Source organism: Elgaria multicarinata, chromosome 2 (genome assembly GCF_023053635.1).
Source record: "Elgaria multicarinata webbii isolate HBS135686 ecotype San Diego chromosome 2, rElgMul1.1.pri, whole genome shotgun sequence".
NCBI lineage: Eukaryota > Metazoa > Chordata > Lepidosauria > Squamata > Anguidae > Elgaria > Elgaria multicarinata.
In genome coordinates this window covers 101,870,915-101,884,028 of record NC_086172.1, presented here as the reverse complement: position 1 = coordinate 101,884,028, position 13,114 = coordinate 101,870,915, and the positions used below count along the sequence as shown (strand labels likewise).

Sequence of the window (13,114 nt, the reverse complement as noted above, 5' to 3'; positions counted from 1 at the left end):
ACAGAGTGCTGGGCTAGATGGACCCTTGGTCTGATCCAGCCTGGCACTTCTTATGACCTTATGTTCTTATGCTGCCCTGTAAATTAAAGACTCAACAATGGGAGGTATGTCACTCTCCTATGACTGAGCCAGGAGGACACAGAATGCTGATCTACCCCCACATTACTTTGGGGGCAGGTCCTCTAAGGCAACAATCCTATGCACACCGAAATTGTAGTAATTAAACTCCATGGGACCTATGTTCTGAGTAGACATGCATAGGATTGCACTGTAAAGATCCCTATCTGCTAGTTCCAAGGTGGTCATGGGCCAGAATGACTATGTTCTCTTCCTTTATTTGGAGCTTCCTATGCACTGGTGTCTTATAGACTTCTAAAACTTAGTCTTTGTCATTGTAAGGAACTTTGTCGTTGTAGCTTTCACATTTGACAGTGGTAGATACTACCCCAAAACTTATTTGTTGTTGTTAATACTGTGAGTATTAATACTGTAAGTGGATCTCCTAATCTCTGTTATAAATCTGTACGAGTTGCCCCTTTAAACCCTAAAAAAATTAACTAACTTTATCTGGGAAACATTTTTTCTATTAGACTGCTTTGTTGCATTTAGTACTTGCCAGAGTTCTCATCCTTGAATTTCTCCTTGTTGTCTGTTTACAGAAAAGTCAAAGTACCTGTACATATGTTCTTCTTTAAAATGGAGTTCTCGAATATTGGAGATATTCCAATATTCCAACGGACCGCAGAACTGTTGTTTTTAAATGGATACTGTTGTTTTTATGTTTCTGATGGTTTTTAAATTTTGTATACTTTTTAAGGTTTACTGTTTTAACTTTTGTGAACCACCCAGAGAGCTTCGGCTGCGGGGCAGTATATAAATGTAATAAAAAAAAAAATAAGGCTTCTTACTATGCTTGCTCAGGGAATTTCATTGTGGTACAAGGTCAGGGAGTTGTCAGTCTGTTAGATCTGGCCCAGAAACTAGCAAGAGGGAACATGAATGCTAGCAGGCACTCTCCCAAATGAAGAACATTACTGACTCGGGGGTCAGGATATTGAAATTATTGACAAATGGGATGAATCTACTATTATCCTCTGAAAGTCTGAAAGAGCTAGCAGGTTTACTTGAAATAACATTGTACAGGAAGCAAAATAGAGCAAACATGTATATTAAATCTGATGGTAGAATATGTATTTCCATGTATTTTCACGCATGTTTGGGGGAATGAATATTCACAAGTACATTTTATGTCTGAATGGTTAAAAAAATGGTACCAAGAAACCTACCGTGTTAAGTTAATTTTGTGGCTAATAATAACTATTTATCTCTGCAGGAATTTGCTGTAGATCCAGAAAAAATACCATTGTGTTCTTTGTATCATTCACTCCATCATTACAAATACCACATGTTTCTGAGGTGTAAAGTAGAGGTGAATCTTTCTCTAACTTATGATATTGTTTATGTTTCTTATCTAGTGCAAAAGAATCAATGCAGAAATCAGATGAATTAAAGCAATTCAGTGGCTATTAATAATTGCATTAAAAGTATACTGTTTAAAACATTGAAAACTGATTTTTTTGGTGACAGTGGTGTTGAATTTTCAACATGTGTAGGTCTAGAAATACATGCAATGGTGTAATATCTCCATTGTTAAGATTATTTTGAAAGTCCCTTTTTAAGCTATAGATGCAAATATATGAACAACTCAGACAAAGGAACTACTTGCCAATAATTCTTAGGAATAAAAAGTTAATCCTCGCGCACTAAGGATATATTGTGTCAATGTACTTTGACCTTCCAGTATCTAATCCACTGGTATTCTTCGAGCCAAAACAGATATAGCACCAGGGATTCATGATTCTGTATCCCAAGATTTTTTAAAACTTAAAAGCAGCTACAAAGTGGCCCAAACTCAATATGGACAGTGGCACTATGGTCATGAAATTTAAGGCACACAACAGGTACTATTTTTTTCTTTTCTCCAGTGAAGCAAATAGCAGCTGTGGGGGCTGGAAATCATGGAAATAGTGTGGTGATGGAAAGAGTTACAGTCCTTCCTAAAAGCTACTACCTAATCTAATTCTCAATTTCTCAACATGGCTGTTTTTAAATTTTAAAAAATACATTGAATAGTCCTATCATGGAACTCCTGTCTGTTTTGGTCCATAGTAAATTTCTGTTTTGTTTTTCACTGGGGAAGTGCTAACACAAGAAATAGTTTCTACTGAAGGGATACTAAATATTCCAGCTCTCAAACTACAGTATGTTTTTGTTGAGGGGGAAAAATGATTGCCAGCCCTACCATTTACCCATGTTAACACTTCTAATACCAGCGAAGTTCATGGTTGTGTAAATGTCATGGTCTCTTGCTGAACAGTTGCTGGTGAATGTGCAGAGATCTTGTCATATCTATACAGCCTGCTGCTGTGTGTGAGGATCTGTTGACTGGGGCAGCAATCCCACACTGGCATTAGAAGAGGAGTAGATCAAAATATCTCTGAGCCCCTTCTGCAATCATGCTCTGGGAAACTAAAAAACAAAGAAGCAACTCCTTCTGAAATCATTTCTTCCCAAAACACATTGGATTGATGAGGCAGGAAAGGTGAATTCACCCCTCAAAAATAAAGTGGTAATCATCAACATTTTGCCCTTTTCTACCAGAATGCCCTGACAGCATTGCCCATTCTTGAAGGGATAATGGGAGATGTATTCCATTAACATATGTGGACCCAAAGGTGGGAACCACTGCTTTACAGAATATTGGATCATAAGTACATCCATCAAGAAACAGATTCTTGGTGTGCTAGAAATTTCCTCAGTAATATTGAACTTCATTTTATTTATACTGAAATTGTCCATCAGCCACAAAAAAGGACTAAATATTCTCTTAGGTGGTGGGAGGATATATGCATTAAAATGTAAGGCCTCTGTCTACTGAGTGTATTGAGAACCTGTAAATATTAGCAAATTAATGGTATCCTGTTTTCTTTGTTCTCTCAATAGATTTCTTCTGTTCAAAAGAAGAATGCAGATCTAGGCCAGGAGCAGACTGTACAACAATGCATGAAAAATATAAAATGGGTAGAAGACCTCTTTGAGAAGTTTGGTGAACTTTTGAATCACGTACAGCAGAAATGTTCATAACAAACTTTGCCGCAAATCTTTTTTTTCCCCTATCACATACATCAAAGGAAACTGAAAGGTCAGAAAAGCTCTGGTTAGGCTGATCATGCCAACTCTATTCTAAATCAGAAGAGTTTGTTGTGTTCTTGGTTCCTTGGCTTCTGATAGGAAAAATTATGCTGCCATGCAAATGGAACTACAAATGAACCTCACTGCATTTTTAACCTGAAGTATGATTTTTTTCTATTTTGTAAAATCTTGTATTAAATAACTTAGGTTTATTTTTCACAGATGATCAAAGCATGCACTAAATATATATATTTGGCTATGATGAAAATAACACTTAGAATATCATGGCCTTTTCTGACTCTGAACACTAAGAAGAGTCTGGGTGGTAAATAAATATTTACATTTATCTGACTTACCAAGTAGAGTCTTGAACATTTTGCAAACCGAGCTAGAATGACATGAAATTCTGATTATGAATAATTACCATTACAAATTCTGGTTTATGGACTCCTTTTACTGCTGTTATGTTCAGGTGACTGGACATGGAGTTGGTGCAATCTTGTGACTGCTATTTTGTGTCAAATTATATTGTAATGAAAAACAATGACCGTAACTATTTTCCATGTTTTTTGAAGAAAAACATATTTTCCTTTATACTGTGCTTTTTTCCCCTTTGGAAAGAAATTAATTGTACATTTTATCTCAATAATAGATGTATTTTTCACAGAGAAAATATTGTGGCTTAAAATTGTTTCATGTATCTTTGTAATACACTTCTTATTGTTTTCCATAAATCCAGTTCATTTTCTGTATTAATTTCATATTGTAAACTATATATCTTGAGATAATCCTTTTGTTTATACAGGTTTGCTTCAGTGTTAACCAGGAATAAGACATACTAGACTTTATAAGTTTGCTTTATAAGTATAGTTGTGTTTAAACACTGCATTTTATTTTCTGATACCTCGAAATAAATTTCTTACTAAAAAGCCTTGATTAACTGTAAGTTTCAATGAACAGTTACTATATTTGTCTTCTGGACAATGAGGATTGACGATTGAATTGACTATATGCAGTGTTAAACACAGCCAACATTAATATTTTTTAGAACTGGTAACGGCAGAACTGTTCACTTCTTGGTGCCTTTTCAAATCCTCAGACATACTTTTGTAGTTGTCTTTTTCTGCTGAATTATGTTTAATCAGTAGGACCAGTAGTCACACTTAGACTACAAACGTGTTAAGTTCAAATCAATAGGAAGTTTCTTCATTTGCCAACAGAATGCCTTACCTCAGTCATTGATTCAAAATGTGTAAGTCCTCTGCTTGGATTTGTGAAAAGACTGAACATATTGTACTTTTTGTCAGATAATATATAAAAATAATTCATTTGTTTTTTCACTGCCACTTAGTGCCTTAATTTCAGCCAGGGAAGCAGGATTCCTCATTCAGTAGCCAACCAGGATATTCTTGTATGTAGCATGGTGTATTCTCCTTAGTTGTATATATGTTCATTGCACCTTAGATTTGTTAATTATAATGAAGGGCTGTGATCATGAGCAATTAAACTAGGATTTCAAAATATCAAAGGACAACATTTTTATCTTTTTCTCTCTTATTATGCTGGACAACCTCTCCATTTTCAAAAGTTTGGTTCATTTTTGGATGTAGTATTCCTTATTTCATTTCATTGAGGGGAAGAAAGATTCAGTGAAAATTTTGGTAAATTTCTTTGTTGGTATTTATCTTAAAAGTTCTTCATATTGTACTTCCCTCGAAAAAGCCAGGTTCTATTACTGTGACTGCAAGTATGCTGTACATCCACTGGTCCTGTAGGAAAGTTAATGGTCTTTGAGTTATATAGGGTTAGGGATGCATCTTGAATCTCTGTCTAAAAAGTTTGAGACATACATCTACCTGCAAGGAAGAAGACAATACTGCTGAATTAGTTTGGAAACTTCAGCATAGACACAAAAAAACCTGATGTATATCTTTGCCCTTCACTCATACTTTAATTCTGCAATCCTGAACCCACTTACTTGGTAGCACATCCCATTTGCTGTAAGAGTGCTTTATGTGTTAGGAAGAGATTAGAATGTTCCTTTTATAATATAGATGCAATGTCCTTAATAGCATTATAAAAATAACCTGCTTGTTTGGAGGAAGGTATGGAAGCGAGGCAGAACGGCCATATTTATTTTGGAATTAAACTTGAAAAGAATTAGTCACTAAAAGTTCATAAATGTGACCAAAAATAGTTCTTCTACAACAAATTAATATACATCTCAACACAAGCTTATGTATAAAATGTACTTTCATTGAATACATATACAGTGAACATGATTGGCTCATTTATATGTGAAATAAGCTAGAACTTACTAACCATGTTCCCTTTGTGAGATGGCAATCAAAGAACAGAAGTAGGTGTTCAACATCATTTAAATGTTATGTTCCTCTTTTAAAAGGTAAAACTTTCAGAGGTCTGTCATTTTAATCAAAGCCGCAAACTTAGACTCTTTAAAATCATTTTTTTAGAAACAGATCGGTTTAGTTGGAACAAAAAAAAGAGTCAGGGTATTGCACTTTGCCATGTGTGTAGTTTTAGGCTACAATGCCATAACCACTTACATCAGAGTAAGCCTAACTGAAATCAGTGAGACTTACTTTTGAGTAGGATTTCATTGTCAGCTTTCTGTTCCATTCTTAGGGTGAGTAGATGGCAACTCTATCAAGTAAAGGATATGTAAGAAGCACCTCAGGACTATGGAAGTAACACACAAAAGAACCTTCTGTGTCTTGCTGAACTAGTGGTGTTCAGTCTTTCTACCTTCAGAGACCTCTTTCACATCAACTCGTCCACTCACAATGTTTTTCATGGAACTTCTGTATATTGCAAAAGATTTGGGGGTCTGTTCAAGACAGCACAGTTTATGCAGAGTATGGTGAGGCCTACTGGGCTTCAAAGCCCTATGTGAACTGATAATTCACTTTGGAACACACCCGATGCCTTGTGTGGCTGTGCATTGCAGGGAAAGGTCATGAGTGAGTTGGTTACAATATTACAGGCACAATTGTCCACAGTTAATATTTTCATTGTGGCACCTCTAATAAGCTTCCGGGGAGCCCCAAAGTTTTCTGAAATATATAGTTTGTGTTTTGGAGGTATTCAGAATGCAGCAATTTTAGAGGAATGAAATGTAATTTGTGCAAAATGTAAATGAGGAGTTTAAGTTTCTGATACCAACAAATAAAAGCGTAACAAGACTCTGGCCAGTCAAGATATTTCCTGAACTGAATGCTAGCATTCAAGAGACAGAGTAGCAATCCTACTTGAGAAATCAAGACGGATTTTTATTTTTCCTTCCAAGGCCCCATACAAATAGTTTTGAGTGTATGCTGGAGGTCCTTTGGAGAATTGTTTCAGGGGATTTGCGCAGCTGAAGCCCTCACCTAAATATGCTGAAACCATTGGGAGTTGTTTCCACTTTAGAATTCAGGTATAGCTGATCTGAATATTTCAGCACATCTTGTACGTGCAAGATTTATTATGCACTCCCATAATATCACAAGAGAATGGAATTGACTGGCTACCAAGTTGCAGTGATTTTCAGGTGTTCCGTACCCACTAAAATGTAACATCTGAATTGACCCTTTGATGGAATTTAGAATGTAGCATCATTAAGGGCAAACAAATTGATGCACTGTGTAAAACTCTGAATTCTGACATCTTTAGATTGGCATTGTTTTGTGTTCTGATCTCTATAAAGACATGTATCCTCTGATCTTTTTTTTTTTCAGGCTTCTGCTTCTGTCGTCAGTGATATAGCTGGATTGTACAGCCTTCTTTACCAGGACATTGTATCATTTCACTTTTGCTTTAAGTAACACGTTAAAAAAGAAACTCATTGTCTTCCAATAAACAGTCTTCATAGAGGAAATATATTTTAAATATTTAAAAATTTATTACTATTTAAAATAATTTAAAAATGAACAAGCCAAAACTCTTAGGAAATTGAAAATCAGTGTATAGTAACTTTGATTTTGTTGATGCAAATGTTTGGCATCATACGCTAACAAACTTTTTGTATATTATTATACAGTGCACATGCTATATATCTTCCTATTTAAGTTAATATTCACGTGTCATTCACAATGCATGGTAATACTTATCCTCTATGTACTGCAAAAATTAGGCCGGGACTTATGAGAGATGCTTTTTAGTTTGTTTTCAGGTGGTCCACAACAATGTATAGAGTTATGAAAAAGTCACAATTTTTTGTACTGTTGGTTTAATGATACTAAACTCATTAAAGTGAAAATACTTTTTCAAAATACCGATCACTTGTTTGTTGTTTAGTCCAAAAGAATTTAGCCTGAATGAATTGCAGTGACTGTGGCAAATGAGTTCTAATCATTTAGCAAATCAGTACTCCATTAGTGTGATGGTCCAACTCTTACCCTGATTAAGAGACCAAATGGTTGGTGACTACAGTCCTCACATCACTTCTGATGGGGATAAGCATCTTTAGGTATAGGCATGTTGAACTGTCTGTAGCTCAGTGGCAAAGCATATATTTTGATGCAGAAGGTGCTGGACTCAGGCTCTGGCAACCTGAAGCATCTTTTATCAGCTTCAGCTGATAAAACTATTGGGCTATTTCAGTACATTGTATCTTGGGCTGACTTTAAAAATGGTTGGAAACTGCAGTTGGTCTAAAATAGGGCCTCGGGATTACTGAACTGTGAAGTTTCACCATATTGCATGAGCTTTGTCAGCTTCACTGACTCCCAGTCTGTTTCTGGGCCAAAAGCGCTGACTGTAATCCTTAAAACCCAAGATTGCTTGGGACCAGGTTACATGAAGGACCTCCTCCCATATATACCTACCCGAATGTTAAGATATTCAGATGCTGTATTCTGAGTACCCCTGTTGAAAGATATGAGGCAGGCAGGCAGAGGGATGTTTTGGTAGTGGTACCCCAGTAATGAAGCAGCCTTATCAAATGGATTTGCCTGGTGCTATTCCTTTGGTAATTTTGGTGCCAAGCAAAGAGACTATTCACCTAGTTGTTGTTTTTAATCTGTGTTTTTAAATTGGGAGTTGCTGTGAATTTTGTTTTGTGATGTATTGCTTTTGATTGATTTACAATATTTATACCACTCCATATCTAAAATTGATTTCACTTTTTTGTTCTATTTTGTATTTAAATTGTTAGATTTGTTTATTGTAAGCTGTCCAGAGAACTTTGTTACAGGGCTTTATATAAATGTAAATTAAATAAATAAATAGATCTCCAGATAGGCCTATAAAAGATTCCTCTAGGAAAACCTGGGGAGCTATTGCTAGACCGTGTAGACCATGGATGGTAGCATGTAAACATGGAATAACGGGCTCAAGTTACAGAAAGCCAGATTCTGGCTGAACATCAGGAAAAACGTCCTGACTGTTAGAGCAGTATGACAATGGAACCAGTTACCTAGGAAGGTTGTGGGCTCTCCCACACTAGAGGCATTCAAGAGGCAGCTGGACAACCATCTGTCAGGGATGCTTTAAGGTGGATTCCTGCATTGAACAGGGGGTTGGACTTGATGGCCTTATACGCCCCTTCCAACTCTACTATTCTATAATTCTAGTCTTCTAGATGTTTTTATTTATTTTATTTGTTACATTTATATCCAGGCTTTTTTCTTACAAGGAACTCAAGGCAGTTTACATAAACCTCTACATTTTATCCTCACAACAATAACCCTGTGAAGAAAATTAGGCTGAGAGTCTGTGACTGGCCCAAAGAGCTTCCATAGCCAAGGGGAGACTAGAATCCTGATTTCCTGACACCCGGTCCAACACTACACCACACTGGCTGATTGCAACTCCCATAAGCTCTAACCAGCAGAGAGAATGGTGAGAGATGATGGGAGCTGCAGACAAAACAACATGTGGAGGACCACAAGTCCCATGTATCTAGTGCAGACAACTAGATGGACCAATGGACTGACTTGGTAGAAGGGAGTTCCCTAGGCTTCTAACTTGCTGCTAGACAACCTGTAATTTTAGTTGCTAGTTTTTGTAGGGCATTCCTGCAACTTTCCTTCTCAAAATTGATAAACTAGTGATATGGAGAGGAAATAAGCTTGGAGAAGTCAAAAGTTTTCTTACCTCCTACAAGACAGAAGGCCCAGCATTTCCTGGACCCTTTTTGAGTACATAAGTTTTTGAGCCCAGAAAATACATAAACCCAGTTTTGTTTTGTTTTTAAATGTTGGCAAACATTGCCCCGTTTGCATGTAATAGCAGCCCATTGATTAAATAAACCATGGACTGTGACCACAAGTGGGAGACCTGCTTCTACATCCTACGATTAGCGCCTTTGTAGCTAAACAACCCAGTAGTTAAGCAAACAAACTATAGGTTAGCCACTGGGTTATTTGTCCCCTAAACAACCCATTAGGCTGGCTTTGGACATCAGGTTCCGCAACCTATGAACAAGCTTAATGAACTGTAACGTAAAAGCGGAAATGGTGGGTGCGCAGGAGGGATCACACTCACTCTCTTCCATTCCTGCGTGACAACCCATGGGTTTAACTAATGGGTTGCCATTATGTGCTGAACCAGGTCAATCTGTTCTCAGAGCCAGTTTGACCACAGTTGACACATGCACTGGTGACTGGGTGGAAAGATGTGCATGAACTCCGTTTTTACAAAAACAAGATCACTGGGATCAGACTAAAGGATAAGTGATGTACGCCTGGGGTCCCCAATGTGGCACCTGTGAGCACTTCAAAAATGTTTGATTTTTTTTAAAAAAACACCCATTTTTAATATATGTGCATGGATTGTTATATATTCATAGCAATGAGTATATATGAAATGTGTACAATTTCCTAGCAATTCTACATAGGCTTCAACAAAAGCAGACCAAATATCCAAATGTAAACGAAGGTGGTGTCTATATGCCACCCATTTGAATATTGAAAGTGTAAGGTCCTGAACCCATTGCATTAAAGGAGATAAATGTTTGTCCTTTCAATGTTTTAATGTTTTCAGTCTTTCAGCTGTCAAAAGTGCATGAAGAACGCTGACCATTTGTTTATTTCCATGATGCAGGTACATAGCTTAAAAAAGCATGTACATCAGTGATTAAATACTGTTCCAGTACAAAATTTATATATATAATTACCTCCCCAAAAGAAACTACCAGACATTGCCAAAATATGTTTAAAAGAAGCACTAGCTATATTGCACAGCCAGCAATTTGCCAAATTAGACAATCCTTTGTTAAGAGATGCTGCAGTGTCCTATATACACCAATTAGGCATTTTGTGGTGGTGCCCACAGCAGTTTCTCAAATTCCCAAATGTGCCTACAGGTCCATAAAGAGATTGAGGCCCCTGATGTATACAGTTTATTACCTCCCACCACAAACTACTGCAGCTTGGTTTGCTAACAATCTTTACCAAGGACAAATTCCCCTTGAGAGAGCCAGCTTCTATTAGAAAATAAAACTATGGTCAAGTAGGTAGCTCTGATGCGAATTGTGCACTTCTCTAGCCAACTCATTCCGTATACATGCAGACTGCTTTCTGAATACAACGCTTTGAATGCAAGATCTGGTCATGTATTGGAATTGTTAACAAGATAGATTTATTGATGCCTCACCTTTCTGTATATTAATACACCTACAGAGGCTTACAAGGAAACCCCATAAAGCAAGCAGTGCAGGACTTTTTTTTAATCATCAGCAGCAGCAGCAGATAAAATCAATCTTGGTAGAAAGGTGTATTACCTAGAGCTGGCCAAAATAATACATTCTTCATGGCCCATCTCAAAACGGGCAGCAACAGGATTCTCTGGAAAGGCTGTTCCACATCCTGGGCACCACATTCAAAAGTATTTTTAACACACAATAACCCTGTTCAGATGACATGCTAAGCAGGTGGTTAAGTATTTTCAGCTAAACATTACAACTTAGCATATTGTGCGAACCATTCTTAACCATGGTGGCTACATAACTACAGTTTGAACACACTAACCATTTACTGCAAAAGGGTTAATGGTAGGGCTGTGCACGGACCCCCCGAACCGCTTCCAGACCAATGTGCAGAGCACATTTTCATAAGCAACTGCTTGATTTGTATTTGTTGCTGCGCTGGGTTCTTCAGAATAGCTTCATTTTGATTGAATGGAACCATTGTTCAAATGCTGAAATAGGATGCAGATGAGGGACCATTCAAAATAATTGGAATTTTTATGAAATATTTATGTTAAATAACATTTGATATAATTCCACAGAGCTCAAGACATAGGATCCAAAGACTGACTGACTTTCTTTATTTTAAAGGGGCTATTATTATTATTATTATTATTATTATTATTATTAATTTATATAGCACCATCAATGTACATGGTGCTGTACAGAGTAAAACAGTAAATAGCAAGACCCTGCCGCATAGGCTTACATTCTAATAAAACCATGATAAAACAATAAGGAGGGGAAGAGAATGCAAACAGGCACAGGGTAGGGTAAAAAGACACTGGGTAGGGTAAAACTAACAGTATAAAGTCAGAAAAAAATCAAGTTTTAAATCAAGTTTTAGTATGATGGATGCTTTATTCCCAAGTTCTAAGTAAATAAAGAATTATAACATGAAGGCTACATTCAAAGTATTTTAAATTTAAGGGTGTGGTAAACTTTTTCCCATAAAAAAAATATCAAGACAAGAAGCACAATCTAGCCTCATATTTAACTTCCTATTTACATTAATTGGATTTAAAAATGGATAATTAACTCAGACCCATCCTGAGTTGCCCAAATAACTTTAATTTTTCCTGTAGGGATCATGGAAGGGAAATTTTACTTTTGGGAAAACATTTATAGGAGAAGTGATCAAATATGAAACTTCAGGAGCAAAGAAAAATAAAATCACACCCTAAGTGACTTTGGTAAGTATCAAAAAATAAACATCAAAAAATAAATCAATCCAGATAAATGCCACAAGATGAGATGGATTCCTTCTGCTTTCATTTGACTGCAATCTGACATTCATTTTCTTGGGAGCAGTACTTCTTATCAGGTTTAATCCAGGCTTTGTCCTGCTTAGAGTAGACCCACTGAAATCAATGGTTCAACTCTAGGACTAAGTCTGGATGCAATCATTGGACACAGTGGGACTTACGTACATCTGAAGAAACAACTTTAGAAATGTGCTAACATCTGTTTTGTATCTAGTAAAATAAAACAAAGATTTCAGTGTTCACTGTGTGCTGGCCTAGTTCTGAATGATCTGACGCACCAAGCAGATACATATATTTGCAATTTGTTCCTTAATTAACACTGTATTATGTATGCTGCTACTGTTGCCGATAAATTCTGTATGGTATGTATGAATATTGTAACTCAAACTTGTATGGATACTTGCTTGTTGCAGCTCCCTGAAAATACATTCTCTGAAACTCTTTGCCTCATTGATCTGTGATTTCTGTTTGAATTTCAGTTCTTAATAGTGTTGAGGGATAAGTCCAGGTTGCACTGAATGTCAAAATATCCCATTATCTCAGTTGATTAACCACAGACAGGCTTGCCACTTTCAATTATCTAGATCCATTTCAATCTAACTTCAGGTTTGGAATAGAAATTGCCTTTGCCACAATAATAGACAACCTTTGTGGGAAATGAACAGGAGAGTTATGTTACAAAGCAGATGGGAGATGGGCACTTTCCAAATCCAGGACACAAACCAATCAATCATTGCCCACGACTTTGACAATTTGAAGTATCAAAGTTCAGCTAAAAGTCACATTCTTGGACTCTGAAGCTGCATTCTGCAATGTGCGATCTCTGGGGACAGCTGCATATACTCACCAAAGAGGGAAAAGTACTCTTCACACACTCAAACATACTCTCCTCTTTAACATTACTTGACCTCTACCAGTGTTGAAAAGAGGGATGAGCCTTGCATATCAGTATTACAGACCTAAGGTGGTT

The 13,114-nt window shown here is 36.7% G+C and overlaps 1 protein-coding gene across 3 annotated transcripts in view; it reads left to right on the top strand.

Moving 5' to 3' along the window:
- QSER1 (glutamine and serine rich 1) overlaps positions 1 to 7,429 on the top strand; it is a 46,328-nt gene extending 38,899 nt beyond the window's left edge. For 2 of the 3 annotated variants that reach the window (XM_063117322.1, XM_063117323.1), the window contains 2 exons: positions 1,334 to 1,429; positions 3,004 to 7,429. In XM_063117322.1, the coding sequence (XP_062973392.1) occupies positions 1,334 to 1,429; positions 3,004 to 3,144 (237 nt within the window). In that variant the 3' untranslated portion in view covers positions 3,145 to 7,429. The remainder of the gene's footprint in view (positions 1 to 1,333; positions 1,430 to 3,003) is intronic. The other variant, XR_010025058.1, reaches the window with a different exon arrangement.
- The last annotated feature ends 5,685 nt before the right edge of the window (positions 7,430 to 13,114 follow it).